Source organism: Carcharodon carcharias, chromosome 13, assembly GCF_017639515.1.
Source record: "Carcharodon carcharias isolate sCarCar2 chromosome 13, sCarCar2.pri, whole genome shotgun sequence".
Classification (NCBI taxonomy): Eukaryota; Metazoa; Chordata; class Chondrichthyes; order Lamniformes; family Lamnidae; genus Carcharodon; species Carcharodon carcharias.
Window position 1 is genome coordinate 75,433,383 of NC_054479.1, and position 21,531 is coordinate 75,454,913.

General features: G+C 43.5%; 1 protein-coding gene across 1 annotated transcript in view; it reads right to left on the reverse strand.

Annotated features, from left to right (window-relative positions):
* Window positions 1-385: 385 nt before the first annotated feature.
* Window positions 386-21,531, reverse strand: part of LOC121286082 (tetra-peptide repeat homeobox protein 1-like) — a 47,790-nt gene continuing 26,644 nt past the window's right edge. Inside the window, exons 6-7 of the mRNA XM_041203080.1 lie at window positions 6,141-6,258; window positions 386-2,364 (exon numbers count right to left, since the gene is read on the reverse strand). Of these exons, the coding sequence (XP_041059014.1) occupies window positions 2,267-2,364; window positions 6,141-6,258 (216 nt within the window). The 3' untranslated portion in view covers window positions 386-2,266. The remainder of the gene's footprint in view (window positions 2,365-6,140; window positions 6,259-21,531) is intronic.

Here is a 21,531-nt window from a genome sequence, read left to right on the forward strand (position 1 = left end):
TATTCTTCCTGCCAAAATGGACAATTTCACATTTGCCCACATTATACTCCATTTGCCAGATTTTTGGCCACTCACTAGCCTAGACTTTGTGCTTAAGTTTGTGGAATGGATTTGAACCTATGACCTTGTACCTCAGAAGTGCCTGGCTGACAAGTACTTTATCCAAATATCAGAACTCAGAATAGCTGAGCTCCCACTTTAAAATGTTCTAGGAGTTTGGTGAATTCCCACAAGACACATTGGATGATTTTGGACAAATTTCCTTTCTCCCCACTGAGAAAGCTTTCAATGAGGATATGCGAGTGTTCTGATGTTTTTTTTTCATTTGATCAGTAGTATACAGCCTCATTATTAGTACAAACATATAATGATAAAGAATCAGTTGATCAGTGTACAAGTTTTATTTCACATTAGATACAAATTAGGAAACAAGGTATTAAATTAAAAACGCATTAGATGTCTATAATAGAAGGCTACCACCCCATATACAACTGATATTCTCTACCATCATTACTGGACTTAGCCTGTCTTCAGCATGAACCCTACACCAGACACTGGAAATGTCAATGAATTTTCAGGAACTCCACTAACCAGTTGAGATGAATGACAGATGGAGCCTCTTCACAATCCAGTTTTTCGCTCTGTGGCCTCACCTCTTCCTTGTCACCCACCTGTTATCCTGTTACCTGCTCTTCTCTGTAACTAGTTCACTTCCACAGATGCCCAGTTTTGAGACTCAGCCAATTCCACCAAGGTTTTAAATTCTCATCTCCTAAATGACGAACACTTTTCCACTACCACCTCCCACAGCCAGTCCCAGGGAGTTTTTGACTGCAGTGAGAATGTAACAGGATGGGGTCACGAGGGCTCCTGAATGTTCAAAGTGTTTCCCCAGCCTTAACATCTATTTAAATTCAGTTGTCATTTAAACAACACTTGCTGAGAGTTTTGAAGGTCTCAGTTTTTCCTAATGTTAGATCTGGAGTTACAAGGACAGACCACTATTAAATCGTGAAAGGAGGCCTCTGACAGGTGAACTTATAAAAGATATAGAAGAATTGTTAACAGTCTGCAAAAAGTAGATCCAGAAAATCAACATACTGAATGTAAGGAGTTGAGAGGGTTCAGGTTCCAGCAGGTCTAACCCTCCCAAGCTAATCACAGAATCAGTATTGGGCATCTAGCTGAGAACCTAGTTGATACTTAAGGCAGGTTTATTTACCAACCATCAAAAATCAAGTGCTAAGCACCTCAGTTAAAGGGAACCCCAAAATACAGTCACCAGAGAGGGTAAAGTTGTCATTGAAAAACTCCACTGAGACATTCCGGTTCGAACAGTGATAGGCAGAGGGAGAAAATCACCTTTAACAGGTTGACTAACAAGTCTGACTAGCAGTTAAAGACAATGTCCTTTTGCTATTAGTTTTCTTTTAGTGAAATTAAAAAGCAAAGGAACTTGCAGTTATCATCAGGCTCTGATCAGGAAAAGCTTTTCACAGCTAAGGAATTGCTTTTGAAGTGTAGTCAATGTTATGTCGGGAAACATGACAATGAATACAGGCATAGCAAGATTCCACAAGCTGCAGTGAAATACATAACAGTTAATCTGATTTTGGCAGTGTTGTTGCCCAGGGCATGCAGAGCTCTTGCTTGTCTTTAAATAGTACCATGGGATCTTTTATATTCACGTGAACAGATGAAAGGGGCCTCAGTACTGCCATACAGTGCCGGCCTTGACTGTATGCTCAAGTCCTCGAGTGGATTTTAATTCTTTTGATTTGGAGGCAAATCAGCTGAGCAAAACTGACAAGTGCAGCTTCGAGGCAGTATTAAATGTCCACTTCAAGGATTATTTGTTCATCCAAGAAACAAGTTCTCTGGTCCTTTCCAAAGTGAAAGTGCAGCAGTGATTTGGATAAAGGTATAGGAGATCATCAGAAACTTTCAGCTTGAAGTCAGCATGCATACCATTTGAATATTTCACAAAATACAGACATTTCCACAGAATTACAGCCCAGGAACAGGAACCTTTTAAACAAAGATTACTAGCCCATTCAAGCCAATGCCACATACACGCTGTTTCCATCTTCTCCTTCAATTGGTTAATTCAAAGAATAGTTTCAGTCCCAATTAGATATGTTTTTGTTCTTAGTGTATATTTGAAGGTAGAAAAACTTGGTGAAAGATTCTAATTTCTCAGAAGAGTTCATCCACCTATACTTCAGATCACACAAAGACCTGGAACAAGGATTGCTTCTGTCTATCCTTATGCAATGAGGAGCCAGAACATAATCACAAGAGCCACAAAGAGGAAAAGGCGGGACAGAAACTGTTCATCCACATATTGCGGTGTTCCAGGGACTGCTGCAGGGTGAAAGGGCACAAAAAAAAAGGTCAGATTCCAGCAGCTGGAGACAGTTCTACATTAATTGAACCCTCCCTCCCTTTTTGCACAGTTGCTTTCCTTGTCTCTTGCTGTGGGCTCTGGCTCCAGGGATACTGGATGTCTTCAGTTCCTGCCCTTCCATTCAAGTCCACGTTTAACACCGAAATTATTTAAGTACCAAGGGCTTGGGAATTTTTTGAACCATCAATTTTTTTTCTTTGTACCTTTTGCAGTTATCGCGACTGTTCTTGATGGCAGCTATATGCCATGTACAGATGGAGCATGTATCACTCCAAGTTAGAGACCAGATGAAGCATATGGCATCAGAACATAGGAACAGGAGGCCATTCAGCCTGTCGAGCCTGCTCTGCCATTCAATACGTTCATGGCAGATCGAACACTTCAATGCCTTTTACCGACACTATCCCCGTAACCCTTTACGTTATTGTTAATCAGAAATCTATCAATCTCAAGCTTAAAAATGACTGAGCTTCCACGGCCCTCTGAGGTAGAGAATTCCAAAGATTCACAACCCTCTGAGTAAAGAAATTTCTCCTCACCTCGGCCCTAAGTGGCTTCCCCCTTATTGTGAAATTGTGTCCCCTGGTTCTAGACTTCCCAACCAGGGGAAACATCTCACCTGCATCCAGCCTGTCTGTTCCTTTAAGTAATTGTAGGTTTCAATTAGATCACCTCTCATTCTTCAAAACTAGAGAGAATACAGGCCCAGTTTCCCCAATCTCTCTTCATAGGATAGACCCACCATCCCTGGAACAAGTCTGATGAACCTTTGTTGCATTCCCTCTATGGCAATAATATCCTTTCTGAGGTAAGGGGACCAAAACTGCACACAGTACTCTAGGTGCAGTCTAACCAAGCTTCTATACAATTGAAGCAAGACTTCACTATTCCTGTACTCAAATCCTCTTGCGATAAAGGCTAACATTCCATTAGCCTTCCTAATAGCTTGCTGCACCTGCAAATTAGGCTTCAGTGACTTATGGACGAGGACACCCAGGTCCATTTGTATATCAACACTTTCTAATCTTTTAGGAAATACTCTACACACCTGTTCCTTCTACCAAAGTGGATAACCTCACATTTTTCCACATTGTATTCCATCTGCCATGTTCTTGCCCACTCACTAAGTCTGTCCAAATCCTCTTGAAGCCACTTTCATCTTCCTCACGATACACATTCCCGCCTGGCTTTGTGTCATCCGTGAACTTGGAAATATTACATTTGGTCCCCATGTCCAAATCATTGATATAACAGCTGGCGCCCAAGAACTGATAATTGCGGTACCCCACTAGTGACAGTCTATCAACGTGAGAATGACCCGTTTATTCCCACTCTGTTTTCTGCCTGTTAACCAATCCTTAATCCATGCCAGTATATTGCCTCCTATCCCATGTGCTTTTATTTTGATAATCAATAGTGGCATAGAGTGACATTATATAGAGGTTAACACAAATAAAACTATGGGTTAGAAAGCTTGACAAAACGCAGGCACAGTGGTCCCCAACTTCTGAAGCACCTGGAAATGGACTTGTAATTTATAGGCAAACATGATGCTTTGTAAAAGCAAAATGCTGCAGATGCTGGAAATCTGAAACAAAAATAAAAATAGCTGGAAAACTCAGCAGGTCTGACAGCATCTGCAGAGAGGAATACAGTTAACGTTGAGTCTGTATGACTCTTCATCTGTAAATTGATTTCTGATTCAAGATCATTATTACGATGATGATACTGATTACACTTAGAGATCTCTTTATCAAAGAGACCATTACTATAAGGGCAAGCTAAGAGGAGAAAGGGTATAATGGAAATGTTTGTACTGAAACATAAGCTTCAAAGCTACAAAAAATTCTTTGAGATCAAGGGGGGGCTTACAGATGGGGTGGGCCATACAGATGGGGTGGGCCAGGTGGGGAAGAGACCAATATCACAAAATGTTAAATATATAATAAACAATCTGCAACAGCAGGTTGTATAAGGTCACAATCAGGAAAAGATTGGGACCCGAGAACAGACATGGTTTGTTCCAGGCAGAGTCAGAGTCAGTCGGTCTGGAAATGAATTGAATACAAAGAACATCTGAAAAAACTGGGATAGTAAGGTACAAACTGAGAAAAGCAATGATAGTGCTCTGCACATGGGCTTATCAAGAGAGCATAATTTACAAGATGACTTAATGTGTTAACATGTTACACTTAAAAGGAAAATAACCAGAATGTTATCATCACAATATCAAGACATTAACACCATAACGTTGATGCAATTTAATTGAATTCTCAAAAGGCCTTCAATAAGGTGCACCATAATGAACTAATTATTAAGGTCAGAGGATATGGATTTAGGGAACAAGTGGCAGAACAGATTGCCAGCTGGCTTCAAGACTGTAACAAATTACAGATGGGCTTTAATAAAGTTGCAGAATAGGCAAATAATTAAGATCAACACAGATAAATGCAAGGTAGTACACGCTAGTAGAAAAATAGGTAGGTGCAAGGTGTACACTTGAAAAGTGTAAGTCTGGTTACATAGAGGGGAAAAAGGGATCTTGGAGTATAAATAATCTAATCACTAGAAGTTGCACCACAGTTTAGCAAGGCCATTTAAAAAAAGCATATCAAACTAGGCTCTATTTCTAGAAGGACAGAATTGAAAAGAAGTTATGCTAAACCTGCATTGAACACACAGTGTGCCGCATGCAGCTCTGGTCACTGTATAAAAAGGAGATTATTGCACTGGAAAGGGCACTGAGAAGATTTACAAGGAAATGTGTGGGTTTACATATCAGGAAAGAATTGACAGGCTGGGTCTCTTTTCTCTTGAAAAATAAAGGCTGAGGGGTGATCTAATAGAGGCCTTTAAAGTTAATAAAGGTTTTGATCGAGTGGTTTCAGAGAGAATGTTTCCTCTCATGGGGAACAGCAGAACTAAAGATAAGATAGTCATTAAGAAATCCAATGGGGAATTCAGAAGAAACTTCTTTACCTGAAGAATGGTGAGAATGTGGAACTCGCTACCACACGGAGTGGTTGAGGCGAATAGTATATATGTATTTAAGGGTAATATATCTCAGACAAGAGTCTGAGATTTCTGTGCTGTATGCAATTCATGCAATTCTCTGCATATATGGTACATGTGGCTTTGCCCAGCGTGTACAGGTTTACAAGCTTGTTTAAAGGGATCTAAAACAACAATGAGATTTAGCCAACTGGAGGTAAAACCTCAAAATTGCACAGGCTATTAAACAATGTAGTGAAGCTGCTCCTGTCCATACCACACAGGTTTTCAGCAATGGCCTCAGGATAGCAACCAAGGGCAGAAACCTTAGACACTTGCAAGCTGGTACAGATGTGATGGGTTGAATTGCTACCTTTTGTGCTGTATCTTTCTATGAACTGCTACTCCAGCTGAGGCCAGGTCAACAGGCAACAATCCGTTTGAATGGTTTGCTGGCCAACCACACTATGTTTGCAATTACCCACTCTTTCAAGCAGTTTGATGCTGTCTTCAATGCAATTTTTACAAGATGCATCAACAGGTTTACAGTGCTGGATACGATATCTGGATATGAATACCACACTATTGTGCTTAAGTTGGAATGTTGGATTAGGCCTTTCCCAGATAGGTGTGCTGTGAAGGCTGCAATGGTATTGCTCTGAATTTTGCTTTGGAATGTATAGCATTGAGTGTGAATAAGATAGAGACTGTGATGGAGAATATGGCGATTTTAATCATGTACCTGGAGGTGGACGGCCATCATTGATGTTAAATGCTGTTGCAAAAATCCCAATTGGAAATGCACCAATCCCAAATGACATCTGGAATCCTCCATCTCCAAATCCAAAACCTTGAAATCCCTAGGGAGTAAGATGATTGTGGCAGCAATTCAATGAGCAGATTATAAAGAGCAAGTAGAGCACATCTGCTATCAAAAACCTATAGCCTCCATAAGAGAATAAAACATCCCATAACACGTCTCACAATGAAAAACGAGAGCACACGGAACTGAGGGCAACCTATTGACATACGTAGAGAGCTGGTTAGGAGGTAGGAAATGGAGTAGGGATAATGGGTGTTCAACCTAACTGGTAGGACTTTACACATGGTGTCCTTCAGGGTTCTGTACTGGGGTTCAGCTTTTCACTACATTCATCAATTTCATAGATGAAGGAATGGAGAAACGTATATACAAGTTTTTTGACAGCACCAAGTTAGGCAACGCAGTAAGATGGGAGCAGAAAGTTGTAAAGGGTGTGATGTCCCATGTGCTTTTGGGGAAAACCTATATCTAATTTTGGGGTGATGGTCCCTTTAAGAACTAGGGTTTTTCTGAAAGATAATTTGTTGTAAAAAGCAACCTGCTGCCAGTAAATGATCATGTGACCAAGTGCTGCTTGGGAAATAAACAATAGTAAAGCAAGAAGCTAATTATAGGGGGGAGCAGTTTCCTGGTTGTGGTTCTGTTTTCAAGCAGTTTAGTCTTAGAACAAGCTGGCCACATGGAACAGCTCTTTCAAGCAAGATTCAGTTGAAATTCTCTGCGCTAGCTAACTGAAGTGTTCTACTAAAAGTGAGTTGAATTTCTGGGATAACCAGGCTGAGTAGGATGACAGAGGATGGGGGGGGGGGGGGGGGGGGGGGGGGGTGGAGGGTGAGAGAAAGCAGGCAGGGCAAGCAAGAGAGGGCAAGAAGCAGGAGTGTCAGCCTCTGCAATTGTCCAATAATGTTTGAGGTTCTCTCAGCTTGTTTGGATGAGAGCAAGGACTGCTGTTTGGATGAGAGCAGGGACTGTAGGGTGGATGAGCAAACTGACCATGGAACCGTGGTAGAGGAGGCCATTCAAGCAAAAAGGAATGTACTACCCCTACTAACACTATAACGAGGTGGATTGACACTGTTCTCTGCAGCAAAGAGCAAGAGTTCCAGACGGCTGTGTTGCCTGCCTGGTGCCTGGGTTCAGGACATCTGCTCAGGGCTGGAGACGAACCTGCAGTGAGATGGGGAGGATCCAGTTGTCGTGGTTCATGTAGGTACCAACGACATAGGTAGAACTAGGAGAGGTGTTCTGCACAGAGTGGGAGAAATGGGTTCCGGTTTGTGGGGCACTGGCACCAGTACTGGGGAAAGAGGGGGCTGTACCGTTGGGACGGTCTACGCTTGAACTATGCTGGGACCAATGTTCTTGCAAACCACATAACTGGGGAGGTAGAAAGGGTTTTAAACTAAATAATGGATGCAAGGGATCAAATGTGGAAAGATGTGGTATATCAAAGAGTAGAGGCAAGGTGAGAGAGGAAAATAGTAATATGGGAAATGAAGGTCAGAGGATGGCAGGAAAGGACAGCGTGAATGCACCAATAATCAAGACTAGATGTTACAAAGATAATAAAAAGACAAAACTAAGGGTTTTGTATCGCGTAGCATTCAGAACAAAGTAAACAAATTGATAGTGCACATTGAAGCAAACAAATATGATCTGATAGCCTTTACAGAGACGTGGCTGCAGGGTGACAAGGATTGAGTCCTGAATATTGAGGGGTATATGACATTCAAGAAGAATAAGAAGTTCGGTAAAGGTGGAGGGGTAACACTGTTAATCAAGGGTGGCAATTGTGCAATAGTTAGAGATGACCTTGGTTCAGGAGATCAGGATGTGGAATTGGTTTGGGTGGAGATGTAGGGGAAAGAAGTCACTACTGGGAGTGGTCTCCTATCAGTAACCACAATGTAGGACAAAGTATATGAGAAAAAAATATTGGGTGCTTGTGATAAAGGGACAGCAATAATCACGGGTAACTTTAATCCACATATAAATTGGGAAAGTCAAATTTGCTATTGTAGAAGAGTTCATAGAATGTTTGAGATAATTGTTTTTTTTTAAAAAAAAGAGCAGCACATTCTGGAATCAACCAGAGAGCAGATAATATTAGGCTTGGTATTGTGTAATGTGACAGGATTAATTAATGACTTCAGAGTGAAGGCAAGCCTTGGTGGCAACAACCACAATATGACCGAATTTTACATCCAGTTTGAAAGGGAGAAGAGCAGGTCTAAGGCTATTATTTTAAACTTAAATAAGGGCAACTATGCGCGCATGAAAGCTGAGCTAGCTGAAGCAAACTGGGATACAAGGCTAGGGGATAGCAGTGGCAGAGATTTAAGGGGCTATTTCAGAACACTCAGAATAAGTATATTCCTACTATATAGAAAATTTCTAAAGGGACAACCCACCATCCGTGGTTAACTAAAGAAATTAAGGAAATCATCAAACTTAAGGAAAAAGCATTTAACTGCGCAAAGATGAGTGGCAGGTCAGGTGACTGGTCAGTATATAAAGAATATAAAGAATGTAAAGGTTAATGAGGAGTAAGAAATTAGAGTATGACAGGAACCTAGCTAGACATGTAAAAACAGATAGCAAAAGTTTGTACAGATATTTAAAAAGGAAAAGAGTAAGTAAAATGAGTTAAAAGCAAAATACAGCGGATGTTGGAAATCTGAAACAAAAATACCTGGAAAAGCTTAGTGGGCCTGACAGCATCTGCGGAGAGGAATACAGTTAACGTTTCGAGTCCGTATGACTCTTCATCAGAACTAAAGAAAAATAGAAATGAGGTGGAATATAAGCTGATTGAGGGGGGTGGGACAGGTAGAGCTGGATAGAAGGCCAGTGATTGGTGGAGGCAAAGAGATTGCCAAAGATGTCATAGACAAAAGGTCAAAGAGGTGTTGACGGTGGTGATATTAGCTAAAGGATGTGCTAATGGTGACATTAAGGGTAGAAAACAGAACGAGTAAGTGACAGATGGCCCTAGTGGGGATGGGGGTAAGGGGAAGGGCATCGAAATAGACTAAAAGGTGGAGATAAAACAATGGATGGAAATAAATTTAAAAATAATAGAAATAGGTGGGAAAAGAAAAATATATTAAATATATAAATTATTAGAAAAAAGGAGGATCGGAAAGGGGGTGGGGATGGAAGAGAGAGTTCATGATCTGAACTTGTTGAACTCAACATTAAGTCCGGAAGGCTGTAAAGTGCCTAGTCGGAAGATGAAGTGCTGTTCCTCCAGTTTGCATTGAGCTTCACTGGAATATTGCAGCAGGCCAAGGATGGACATGTGGGCACGAGAACAGGGTGGTGTGTTGAAATGGCAAGCAACAGGGAGGTCTGGGTCATGCTTGCGGACAGACCGAAGGTGTTCCGCAAAGCGGTCACCCAGTCTGCATTTGGTCTCTCAATTGAGACCACATTGGGAGCAGCGAACGTAGTAGACAAAACGAATGGGGAAGAAACGGAAAGGGGGTGGGGATGGAGGAAGGAGTTCAAGATGAAGTTGACAACCTCCCTGTCGCTTGCCATTTTAACACTCCACCCTACTCTCTTGCCCATATGTCTGTCCTTGGCTTGCTGCATTGTTCCAGTGAAGCCCAACACAAATTGGAGGAACAGCACCTCATCTTCCGACTAGGCACTTTACAGCCTTCCGGACTGAATATTGAATTCAACAACTTTAGATCTTGAACTCCTTCCTCCATCCCCACCTCCTTTCCATTTCTTCCCCCTTCCTTTTGTTTTTTCCAATAATTTATATAGATTTTTCTTTTCCCACCTATTTCCATTATTTTTAAATCTTTTATGCCCTGCTAGTCTTTCCACTCCACCCCCCACTAGAGCTGTACCTTGAGTGCCCTGCCATCCATTCTTAATTAGCACATTCGTTTAAATATCACCACCTTCAACACCTCTGTGTTCTTTTGTCTGTGACATCTTTTGATTATCTGCTCCTATCACTGCTTGCTTGTCCCTACAACCACACCCCCCCCACCAACTTCTCTCCCCCCCCCCCCCCCCCCACCCCACCTTAAACCAGCTCATATTTCACCCCTCTCCTTATATTCGCTCAGTTCTGTGGAAGGGTCATGAGGATTCGAAACGTCAACTCTTTTCTTCTCCGCCGATGCTGCCAGACCTGCTAAGTTTTTCCAGGTAATTCTGTTTTTGTTTTGGATTTCCAGCATCCGCAGTTTTTTGTTTTTAACAAAAAGTTAGTACGCAGGTACAGCACATAATCAAGAAGGCTAATGGAATAGTGTGCTTTATTATGCGAGGAATTGAACATAAAAGTAAGGATATTATGCTTCAGTTATATATGGCATTGGTGAGACAGCACCTCGAATACTGTGTGCAGTTTTGGTCTTATTTAAGGAAGGATGTAAATGCATTGGAGGCGGTTCAGAGGAGGTTTACTAGATTGATACCTGGAATGAGTGGGTTGTCTAATGGGGAAAGGTTGGACAGGCTGGGCTGGGCTCCACTGGAGTTTAGAAGAGTGAGGGGTGACATGATTGAAATATAAGATCCTGAATGGTCTTGACAAGGTGGATGTGGAAAGGGTATTTCCTCTTGTGGGTGAGTCCAGAACTATGGGGAATTCTTTTAAAATTAGCGGTCACTCCGTTAGGACAGAGGTGAAGAGAAACTTTTTCTCTCAAAGGGTTGTGCGACTTTGGAACACTGTGCCTCAGAAGGCAGTGGAAGATAGTTCATTGAACATTCTTAAGGGAGAGGTAGATTGCCTATTAAAAACCTACGGTTAAGGTTATTGGGGGTGGATGGGAATGAGTTATTGCAAACACAAACAGATCAGTCATGATAGTAACGAATGGCGAAGCTGACTCTAAGGGCCGAAATGCCTACTTCTGCTCCTATTTATTATATTTGTAAGTATGTATGAGAGGGGCGAGGAACGCAGGGGAGGGTCGGTAACAGTGAGATAGCGCAGCAGAGGCATTAACTGTGAGAGGGGAGCAGCTGGGCCATTAACAGTGAGGGAGGAGCAGCGCGGCATTTACAGTGAGGGAGTGAGGAAGGAACAGTGCAGCATTTACAGTGAGGGAGTGAGGAAGGAGCAGCAGGGTCAATGGCAATGAGAGAGGAGCAGCGAGGCCATTAACAGTGAGAGAGTGAGAGAGGAGCAGTGGGGCCATTAACAGTGAGAGAACAATAGGAACAACAGGGCCCATTAACAGTGAAAGTGTGAGAGAGGAGCAGCAGGGTCATTAACAGTGAGAGAGTGAGAGAGGAGCAGTGGGGCATTAACAGTGAGAGAGGAGCAGTGGGGTCATTAACAGTGAGAGAACAATAGGAGCAGCAGGGCCATTAACAGTGAGGCAATGAGAGAGGAGCAGTGGGGCCATTAACAGTGAGGGAGTGAGAGGCGTGCAGCGGGGCACTAACAGAGTGAGAGACAGGAGCAGCGTGGCTATAAGCAGTAAGAGAGTGAGAGAGTTGACTGACAGTTCATGTTCCAGCGAGAGCCAGGGTTTGAAAAAAAAAACTGGCAGGAGGACCGGGTGAGAGGTAATTAACATTTTATTGTGTTTACTTAAGTTCTAACTTTCGGCCGTAGATAAATAATTCAAGGCATGGCAGAGCAGCTCACACCCGTCGAGTGCACATCCTGTACCATGTGGGGAGTCCAGGACAGTATCCAGTCCTGGACAACTACATTTGCAGAAAGTGCCACCAAATTGAAAAACTCGAGCACCATATCTTGGAACTCGAGCAGCAGCTGGTGTAACTGAGGAGCATTCACGAGTATGAGAGCTATGTGGATAGCACACTTTAGTAATGGTCACCACACAGTTTAAGAAAGTGCAGGCAGAGGGGGATTAGGTGGCCACCAGACAGTCAAGAAAGGCAAGGCAGGTAGTGCAGCAGACCCCTGAGGACATCCCACTTTCTAACAGGTACTCAGTTCTGAGTACCAATGGGGCAGAGGGTTCCTCTGGAGAGAACAGCAAAAGTCATGACCAGAGCACCATGGGTGGCTCAGCTATGCAAGGAGGGAGAAGAAAAGATAGGAGAGCAATAGTGATAGGGGATTCTATAGTTAGGGGAACAGACAGGCGCTTCTGTGGTCGCAGATGTGATTCCAGGATGGTATGTTGCCTCCCTGGTGCAAGGACCATGGATATCATTGAGCAGCTTCAGATCACTCTGGAAGGTGAGGGTGCACAGTCAGAGGTCGTATTCACATTGGTACCGACGATATAGGTAGAAAAAGGGATGAGTTTAGGCAATTTGGAAAGAGATTACCAAGCAGGGCCTCAAAAGTAGTAATCTCTGAATAATGAGTATAGAATTAGGTGAATGAGTGGCTGCAGAGATGGTGCAGGAGGGAGGGGCTTCATGATTTCTGGGGCATTGGGACTGGTTCTGGGGGAAGGTGGGATCTGGTCGAGCTGGACAGTCTACACCCGAACAGGACCGGGACAAATATTCTCGCAGGGAGATTAGCGAGTATTGTTGGGGATGGTTTAAACTAGACTGGCAAGGGGATGGGAACCTAAGAGCGGATGCAGATAGGACAAACACAGCACAGGGAGCAGGTAATAGAAAATTAGCAAATGGCTTTGAAAGACAGAAGCAGCATATGTTAAAAAGTGCACAGTGCAGGAATTTGGCATTGTTAAAAGATATGTATTTAAATGCAAGGAACATAGCAAACAAAACCGATGAGCTGAGGGCATAGATAGATACGTGGCACCATGATATAATTACTAAACCTGGCTTAAAGAGGGGCAAAAAGTGCAGCTCAACGGCCCTGGATATAGGATCTTCAGGCAGGATAGGGAGGGGGATAAAGAAAGGTGGGTATGTCGCATTATTGGTTAATCAATTACAGATGTGAGGAGGGATGATATACCAAATGAATCATATGGGTCGAGCTCAAAAATAAAAGGAGCAGCCACACTACTAGGTGTACTATAAACCCCTAAATAGTGAGAGGGAGATAAAAATGCAAATATGTAGGCACATTTCGGAGTACAAAAACAACAGGGCAATAATAGTTGGGGACGTCAATTACCCTAATATCAACTGGGATACGAACAGTGTGAAAGGCACAGAGGGCACAAAATTGTTGAACCGCATTCAAGAGAACTTTTTTTTAGCCAGCACACAACAAACCCAAGAGGAAGCGCAATTCTAGATTTAGTCTCAGGAAATGAAGCTGGGCAAGTGGATGAAGTAGCAGTGGGTGACCATTTTGGAGACAGTGACCACAATACACTTAGATTTAGAAGCATTATGGCAAAGGATAAAGATAGAACAGGAGTAAGAGTTCTAAATTGGGGAAAGGCAAATTTTACAAAGCTGAGAAGTGATCTGGCGAAAGTGGACTGATTACAGCTACTTGGGAGGCAAATCAGTGACAGACCAGTGGGGGGTGTTCAAAAGCGAAATTCTACAGGCACAGTGTAGATGTGTCCCCACAAAGAAAAAGGGTGGTTATGCCAAATCTAGAGCTCCCTGGTTATCTAGAAGCATACAGGGTAAGATAAAGCAGAAAAAGCATGCTTCTGATAGTCACAAAAAGCTTAATACATTAGAAAGCTTACAGGAGTATAGAAAGTACAGGGGTGAAGTAAAAAAGGAAATTAAGAAAGCAATGAGAGGACATGAAAAAATACTGGCAGGTAAAATCAAGGAAAACCCCAAAGATGTTTTACCAGTACTTTTAGAGCAAGAGGATAACTAAGGAAAGGGTAGGGCCGATCAGGGATGTACAAGGAAATTTATGAGCTAATGCAGATGTGGTGAGGGTTGTAAATGAGTACTTTAGAGAGGGATGATACAGACATTCTAGTTAAAGAGGAGTATGAAACGTTAGATACAATAAGCATAATGAGAGAGGAAGTACTGGAGGAACTGGCATCATCATTGAAGGTGGATAAATCACCAGGGTCTGATGGACTGTATCCCAGGCCGTTAAAGGAAGCCAGGAAGGAAATAGCAGATGCCCTGAGGATCATTTTTTAATCCTCACTAGATACAGATGAGGTACCAGAGGATCGGAGATCTGAGAATGTTGTACTATTGTTTATAAATGGATAGGTCAGAAAATTAGAGACCAGTCAGTCTGACTTCAGTGGTGGGCAAATTATTGGAATCAATTCTGAGACACAGGATAAACTGTCATTTAGAAAGGCACGGGTTGATGAGGGACAGTCAGCATGTTTTTGTTAAGGGAAAGTTGTGTCTTCCTAACTTAATTAAATTTTTTGAGAAAGTAACAAGAAGGATGGATGAGGGTAATGCAGTGGATGTTGTCTACATGGATTTTAGGCATCTGACAAGGTCCCACATGGCAGACTGGTCAGAGAAATGAGATCGTATGAGATACAGGGGAAGGTGGTGAGTTGGACCCCAACGTTGGCTCAGCGAAAGGAAACAAAGGGTAATGATTGACGGATGTTTTTGCAAATGGAAAGCGCTTTCCGGTGGTGTTCCACAGGGCTCAGAATTGGGGCCCTTGCTGTTTGTTGTGTATATTAATGATTAAATGAGGGAGGCATGATTGGGAAATTTGCAAGTGACAAAAATTGGCCATGTGGTTGACAGTGAAGAGGATAGCTGTGGATTCCAGAATGATATCAATGGCTTGGCTGAATGGGTGAAAAAGTGGCAAATGGAATTCAGTGCAGAGAAATGTGAGATAATGCATTTTGGGAGGACAGACAAAGCAAGGGAATACTCAATAAACAGGAGGATATTGAGAGGGGTAGAAGAAGATCAAACAGACCTTGGAGTGCATATCCTCAGGTCCCTGAAGGTGGCAGGACAGGTAGATAGGGTGGTAAAGTAGGCATATGGAATCCTTTCCTTTATTGGACAAGATATAGAATATAAAAGCAGGGACTGCTGGAACTGGATAAAATGCAGGTTAGGCCATAGCTAGAATTTTGTGTACAGTTCTGGTCACCACAATACAGGAAGGATATAATTGCTCTGGAGAACGTACAGTGCAGATTGAGAAGAATGTTACAGGGCTTGAAAATTGCAGCTATGAAGAAAGATGGGATAGGCTAGGGTTGTTTGCCTTAGAACAGAAGAGGCAGAGGAGTGACTTGATAGAAGTGTATTGAATTATGAGAGGCCTGGATAGGGTAGACAGGAAAGATTTGTTTCCTCTAGACGTCAATTACAAAGGGGCACAGGGATGGTACTGCCAAATCCAGACCTCCCTGGTTGTCTAGAGGAATACAGGGGAAGATCAAACAGAAAAAGAAAGCGTACGATAGGCACAAAGAACTAAGCACTGCAGATAGCCTAGACGAATATAGGAAGTGTAGGGATGAAGTAAAAAAGGAAATAAGGAAATCAAAGAGAGGGCATGAAAAAAGTGGGACCTATCAGAATTGAAGATGGAAAACTTGTGTGTACATGTGGGAAGGGTTTTGAATGAATATTTTGTCTCCATGTTTACAAAGAAAAGGGAGGATATAGATATAGTAGTCTAGGAGGAACACTGCAAGATATTGGATGGGATAGTCATAAAGAGAGAGGAAGTACTCGAAGGGTTGAAATCCTTGAAAGTTGATAAGTCACCAGGGCCAGATGGATTATTTCCGAGGTTGCTGAAGGAAGTCAGGGAAGAGATAGCAGATGCTCTGAGGATGATTTTCCAATCTTCACTAGATGCAGGGGAGGTACCGGAGGACTAGAGAAATGCAAATGTAGTTCCATTGTTTAAAAAGGGATCAAAGGACATGCCAAACAATTATAGGCCAGTTAGTCAACATCAGTGGTGAGCAAATTAGTAGAATAAATCCTGAGAGATAGGATTAACTGTCATGTGGAAAGGCATGGACTAGTCAGGGATGGTCAGCATGGATTTGTCAAAGGAAGGTCTTTCCTCTCAAATTTGATTGAATTCTTTGAGGAAGTGACAAGAAGGGTTGATGAAGGTAGTGCAGTGGATGTTGTGTACATGGATTTTAGCAAGGCATTTGACAAGGTCCCATATGGCAGATTGGTCAGGAAAGTAAAAGCCCATGGGATTCAGGGTAATGTGGCAAACTGGATAAAAGGTTAGCTTTGTAACAGGAAACAAAGGGTAATGGTCGATGGATGCCCTTGTGAATGGAAAGTTGTCTCAAGTGGTGTTCCACAGGGTTCGGTGTTGGGACCCTTGCTGTTTGTGTTATATATTAACGATTTGGACGTGAACGTGGGGGGCACGATTGGGAAATGTGCAGATGACACAAAGATTGGCCGAGTAGTGGATAGTGTAGAGGATAGCCATAATCTCTGAAACAATATAGATGGGTTGGTGGAGTGGGCGGTAAAGTGTCAGATGGATTTTAACATAGAGAAGTGTGAGGTCATACATTTAGGGAGGTCAAATAGGGATTACAAAATAAATGGGAATATACTAAGAGGGGTAGATGAAGTGAGAGATCTTGGCATACAAGTACACAGGTCCCCGAAGGCAGCAGTTTAAGTAGACAAGGTTGTAAAGAAGGCATATGGAATGCTCTCCTTCATTGGCAGAGGTATAGAATATAAAAGTAAGGATATAATGTTGGAATTGTATAAAACACTGGAGTAGTGTGTGCAGTTCTGGTCACCACATTGCAGGAAGGACATAATAGTGCTGGAGAGAGTGTAGAGGTTTACAAGAATGTTGCCAGGGTTAGAAAAGTGTAGCTACGAGGAGATTGAATAAGTTGGGGTTATTTTCCCTGGAACAAAGAAGGCTGAGAGGTGACTTGATTGAGGTATGCAAAATTATGAGAGGAATAGATAGAGTGGACAGGATAAAATTGTTTCCCTTGATGGAGAATTCTGGAACCAGGGGACATAGATTCAAGATAGGTGGGACATGAGGAAGAAATTTTTTACGCAGAGGGTAGTGGGTGTCTGGAATTCACTGCCCAGGTTGGTGGTAGAGGCAGAGACTTTGAACTCTTTTAAAAAGTATCTGGATCTGCACCTAAAGTGCTGTAAGCTGCAAGGCTATGGGCCGGGTGCAGGAAGGTGGGATTAGAAAGGACACCTGGGTGTCCTTGGGCTGGCATGGACAAGATGGGCCGAATGGCCTCCTTCTGTCCTGAAACTTTTCTATGGTTTAAGGTGTTTTGTAGAAGGATTAGAGGGGACATGAGGAAAAACTTTTTCCACCCAGAGGGTAGTAGTGTCTGGAATTCACTGGCCAACCATTAGTTATTGGCTGAAACCCTCAACTCATTTAAAAGGTTGTTAGATCTGCACCCAAGTGCTGTAACCTGCAAGGATCGGATGCTGGAAGGTGAAATTAGAATAGGCGGCTAGTTTTTTCAGCCAGTGCAGATACGATAGGCTGAGTGGAACCTTTCTGTGCTGTAACCTTTCTAAAGTTTGTAAGGAGGGTGGGCATGACACGGGGGCGCGGACAGATGGGAGGGGAGGGCATCCACAAGACGGGGGCAGGAAGATGGGGGCTATTTATAGCAATCAACTGCTTGCAGAGCTTAAATATACCATATAACTATGGCACCTAAGCCATCGAGAATAATTGAAATGAACACGAAACTTTCAGTATGCACGGGCTGTAAAGATCAAGAGGTAGAACTGGCGCAAGAGTTTTGAACAAACCACCATTTGCTACGTTCAGACAAGAACTGGGAAGTGAATACCTATGTTCTCATAGTAAATTGTGAACTCTGATTCATTATTACCATAGCAGAATTGTGTTGTATGGTTTTAGCGAGTACTCATGTTGGATTACATCCGTCTTCACCCAAGAGAATGAGGATGAAGGTATGGAACTCGGGGAGAGAGACTGCGAGGTTCTTGAGCAAGTAGATATAGGGAGCGACAAGGTATTGGAAGTGTTGGCAGGCTTAAAAGTGGACAAATCTCTAGGTCCGGATAATTTGTGTCCCAAACTGCTGAGGGAGGCAAGGGGGGAGATTGCAGGGGCTCTGACCCAAATTTTTAATTACTCTCTGGCCACGGGGGAGAAGCCAGAGGACTGGACAACAGCTAACATGGCTCCGCTATTTGTAGAGAGAAGCCAGGGAACTACAGGCCAGTGAGTCTCACGTCAGTGGTAGAGAAACTATTGGAGAAAATTCTGAAGGAGAGAATCTATCTCTGCTTGGAGTGGCAAGGTTTGATCAGGGATAGTCAGCATGGTTTTATCAGAGGGAGGTCGTGCCTAACAAATTTGATTGAATTTTTTGAGGACGTGACCAGGTGTGTAAATGAGGGTAGCGCAGTTGATGTAGTTTATATGTATTTCAGCAAAGCCTTTGACAAGGTCCCACATGGGAGACTTGTAAAGGAGGCAAATGCACATGGGATACAGGGTAATTTGAAAAGGTGAATTCAAAATTGGCTTAGTTGTGGGAGACAGAGAATGATGACAGAAAGCTGCTTTAGTGACTGGAAGCCAGTGTCCAGTGACCACAGGGATCTGTGCTGGGTCCCCTATTATTCGTTATTTATATAAATGACATAGATGACTACGTTGGGGGTAGGATTAGTAAGTTTGCGAATGAACAAAGATTGGCCAGGTGGTCAACAGAGAGGTTAAGTGTCTTGGGCTACAGGAAGATATAGACGGGATGGTCATACGCGCAGATAAGTGGCAGATGGAATTGAACCCTGAAAAGTGTGTGAGGTGATACACTTTGGAAGGAGTAATTTGACAAGGAAGTATTCAATGAGTATTCAAGTCTATTCAACCTCTCTTCATAACTTAACACTAGGAAGTTCAGAGGAACAAAAAGGACCTTGGCATGTGTGCCCACAGATCTCTGAAGGAGGAGCAGCATGTTAGTAGGATGGTGAAAAAGGCATATGGGACACTTGCCTTTATCAATCGAGGCATAGATTACAAAAGTAGGGAGATCTGTGCAGTTCTGGTCGCCACATTATAGGAAGGATGTGATTGCACTAGAGGGGGTGCAGAGGAGATTCACCAGGATGTTGCCTGGGATGAAACATTTAAGTTATGAAGAGAGGTTGAATAGACTTGGGTTGTTTTTGTTGGAGCAGAGAAGACTGAGAGGCGGCCTGATCGAAATGTACAAGATTATGAGGGATGGACAGGGTGGATAGGGAATAGCTGTTCCCCTTAACTGAAGGGTCAGTCACAAGGGAACACAAGTTCAAGGTGAGGCGCAGGAGGTTTAGGGGGGGATGTGAGGAAAAATTTTTTTTACCCAGAGGGTGGTGATGGTCTGGAATGCGCTGTCTGGGAGGGTGGTGGAGGCGGGTTGCCTCACATCCTTTAAAAAGTACCTGGATGAGGCCAAGTGCTGGTAAGTGGGATTAGGTAGGTAGGTCAGGTGTTTCTCACGTGTAGGTGCAGACTCAATGGGCTGAAGGGCCTCTTCAGACTGAGAGATTCTGCGATTCTGTGATTATGCAGCACGAGCTCATTAAAGACAAAGATTTGATTCTGTGGTTGTAACAACTGATGTCCATGCTCAAAGTAATGAAACAAAGTAGAACTGGAAAGGAGTCTGACCTTTTGGTGACCCAGCGTGATTTGTTTCTCAGAGTCAGACATGATATTTTGGAAACAAAAACAGAATTACCTGGAAAAACTCAGCAGGTCTGGCAGCATCGGCGGAGAAGAAAAGAGTTGACGTTTCGAGTCCTCATGACCCTTCGACAGAACTTGAGTTTGAGTCCAAGAAAGAGTTGAAATATAAGCTGGTTTAAGGTGTGTGTGTGGGGGGGCAGAGAGATAGAGAGACAGAGAGGTGGAGGGGGGGGTGTGGTTGTAGGGATAAACAAGCAGTGATAGAAGCAGATCATCAAAAGATGTCAACGACAATAGTACAATAGAACACATAGGTGTTAAAGTTGGTGATATTATCTAAACGAATGTGCTAATTAAGAATGGATGGTAGGGCACTCAAGGTATAGCTCTAGTGGGGTTTTTTTTTTATAATGGAAATAGGTGGGAAAAGGAAAATCTTTATAATTTATGGGAAAAAAAAAGGGGAAGGGGGAAACAGAAAGGGGGTGGGGACGGGGGAGGGAGCTCACGACCTAAAGTTGTTGAATTCAATATTCAGTCCGGAAGGCTGTAAAGTCCCTAGTCGGAAGATGAGGTGTTGTTCCTCCGGTTTGCGTTGGGCTTCACTGGAACAATGCAGCAAGCCAAGGACAGACATGTGGGCAAGAGAGCAGGGCGGAGTGTTAAAATGGCAAGCGACAGGGAGGTTTGGGTCATTCTTGCGGACAGACCGCAGGTGTTCTGCAAAGCGGTCACCCAGTTTACGTTTGGTCTCTCCAACGTAGAGGAGACCACATTGGGAGCAACGAATGCAGTAGACTAAGTTGGGGGAAATGCAAGTGAAATGCTGCTTCACTTGAAAGGAGTGTTTGGGTCCTTGGATGGTGAGGAGAGAGGAAGTGAAGGGGCAGGTGTTGCATCTTTTGCGTGAGCATGGGGTGGTGCCATAGGAGGGGGTTGAGGAGTAGGGGGTGATGGAGGAGTGGACCAGGGTGTCCCGGAGGGAGCGATCCCTACGGAATGCCGATAAGGGGGGTGAAGGGAAGATGTGTTTGGTGGTGGCATCATGCTGGAGTTGGCGGAAATGGCGGAGGATGATCCTTTGAATGCGGAGGCTGGTGGGGTGATAATTGAGGACAAGGGGGACCCTATCATGTTTCTGGGAGGGAGGAGAAGGCGTGAGGGCGGATGCGCGGGAGATGGGCCGGACACGGTTGAGGGCCCTGTCAACGACCGTGGGTGGAAAACCTCGGTTAAGGAAGAAGGAGGACATGTCAGAGGAACTGTTTTTGAATGTAGCATCATCGGAACAGATGCGACGGAGGCGAAGGAACTGAGAGAATGGGATGGAGTCCTTACAGGAAGCGGGGTGTGAGGAGCTGTAGTCGAGATAGCTGTGGGAGTCGGTGGGTTTGTAATGGATATTGGTGGACAGTCTATCACCAGAGATTGAGACAGAGAGGTCAAGGAAGGGAAGGGAAGTGTCAGAGATGGACCACGTGAAAATGATGGAGGGGTGGAGATTGGAAGCAAAATTAATAAATTTTTCCAAGTCCCAACGAGAGCATGAAGCGGCACCGAAGTAATCATCGATGTACCAGAGAAAGAGTTGTGGAAGGGGGCCGGAGTAGGTCTGCAACAAGGAATGTTCCACATACCCCATAAAGAGACAGGCATAGCTGGGGCCCATGCGGGTACCCATAGCCACACCTTTTATTTGGAGGAAGTGAGAGGAGTTGAAGGAGAAATTGTTCAGCGTGAGAACAAGTTCAGCCAGACGGAGGAGAGTAGTGGTGGATGGGGATTGTTCGGGCCTCTGTTCGAGGA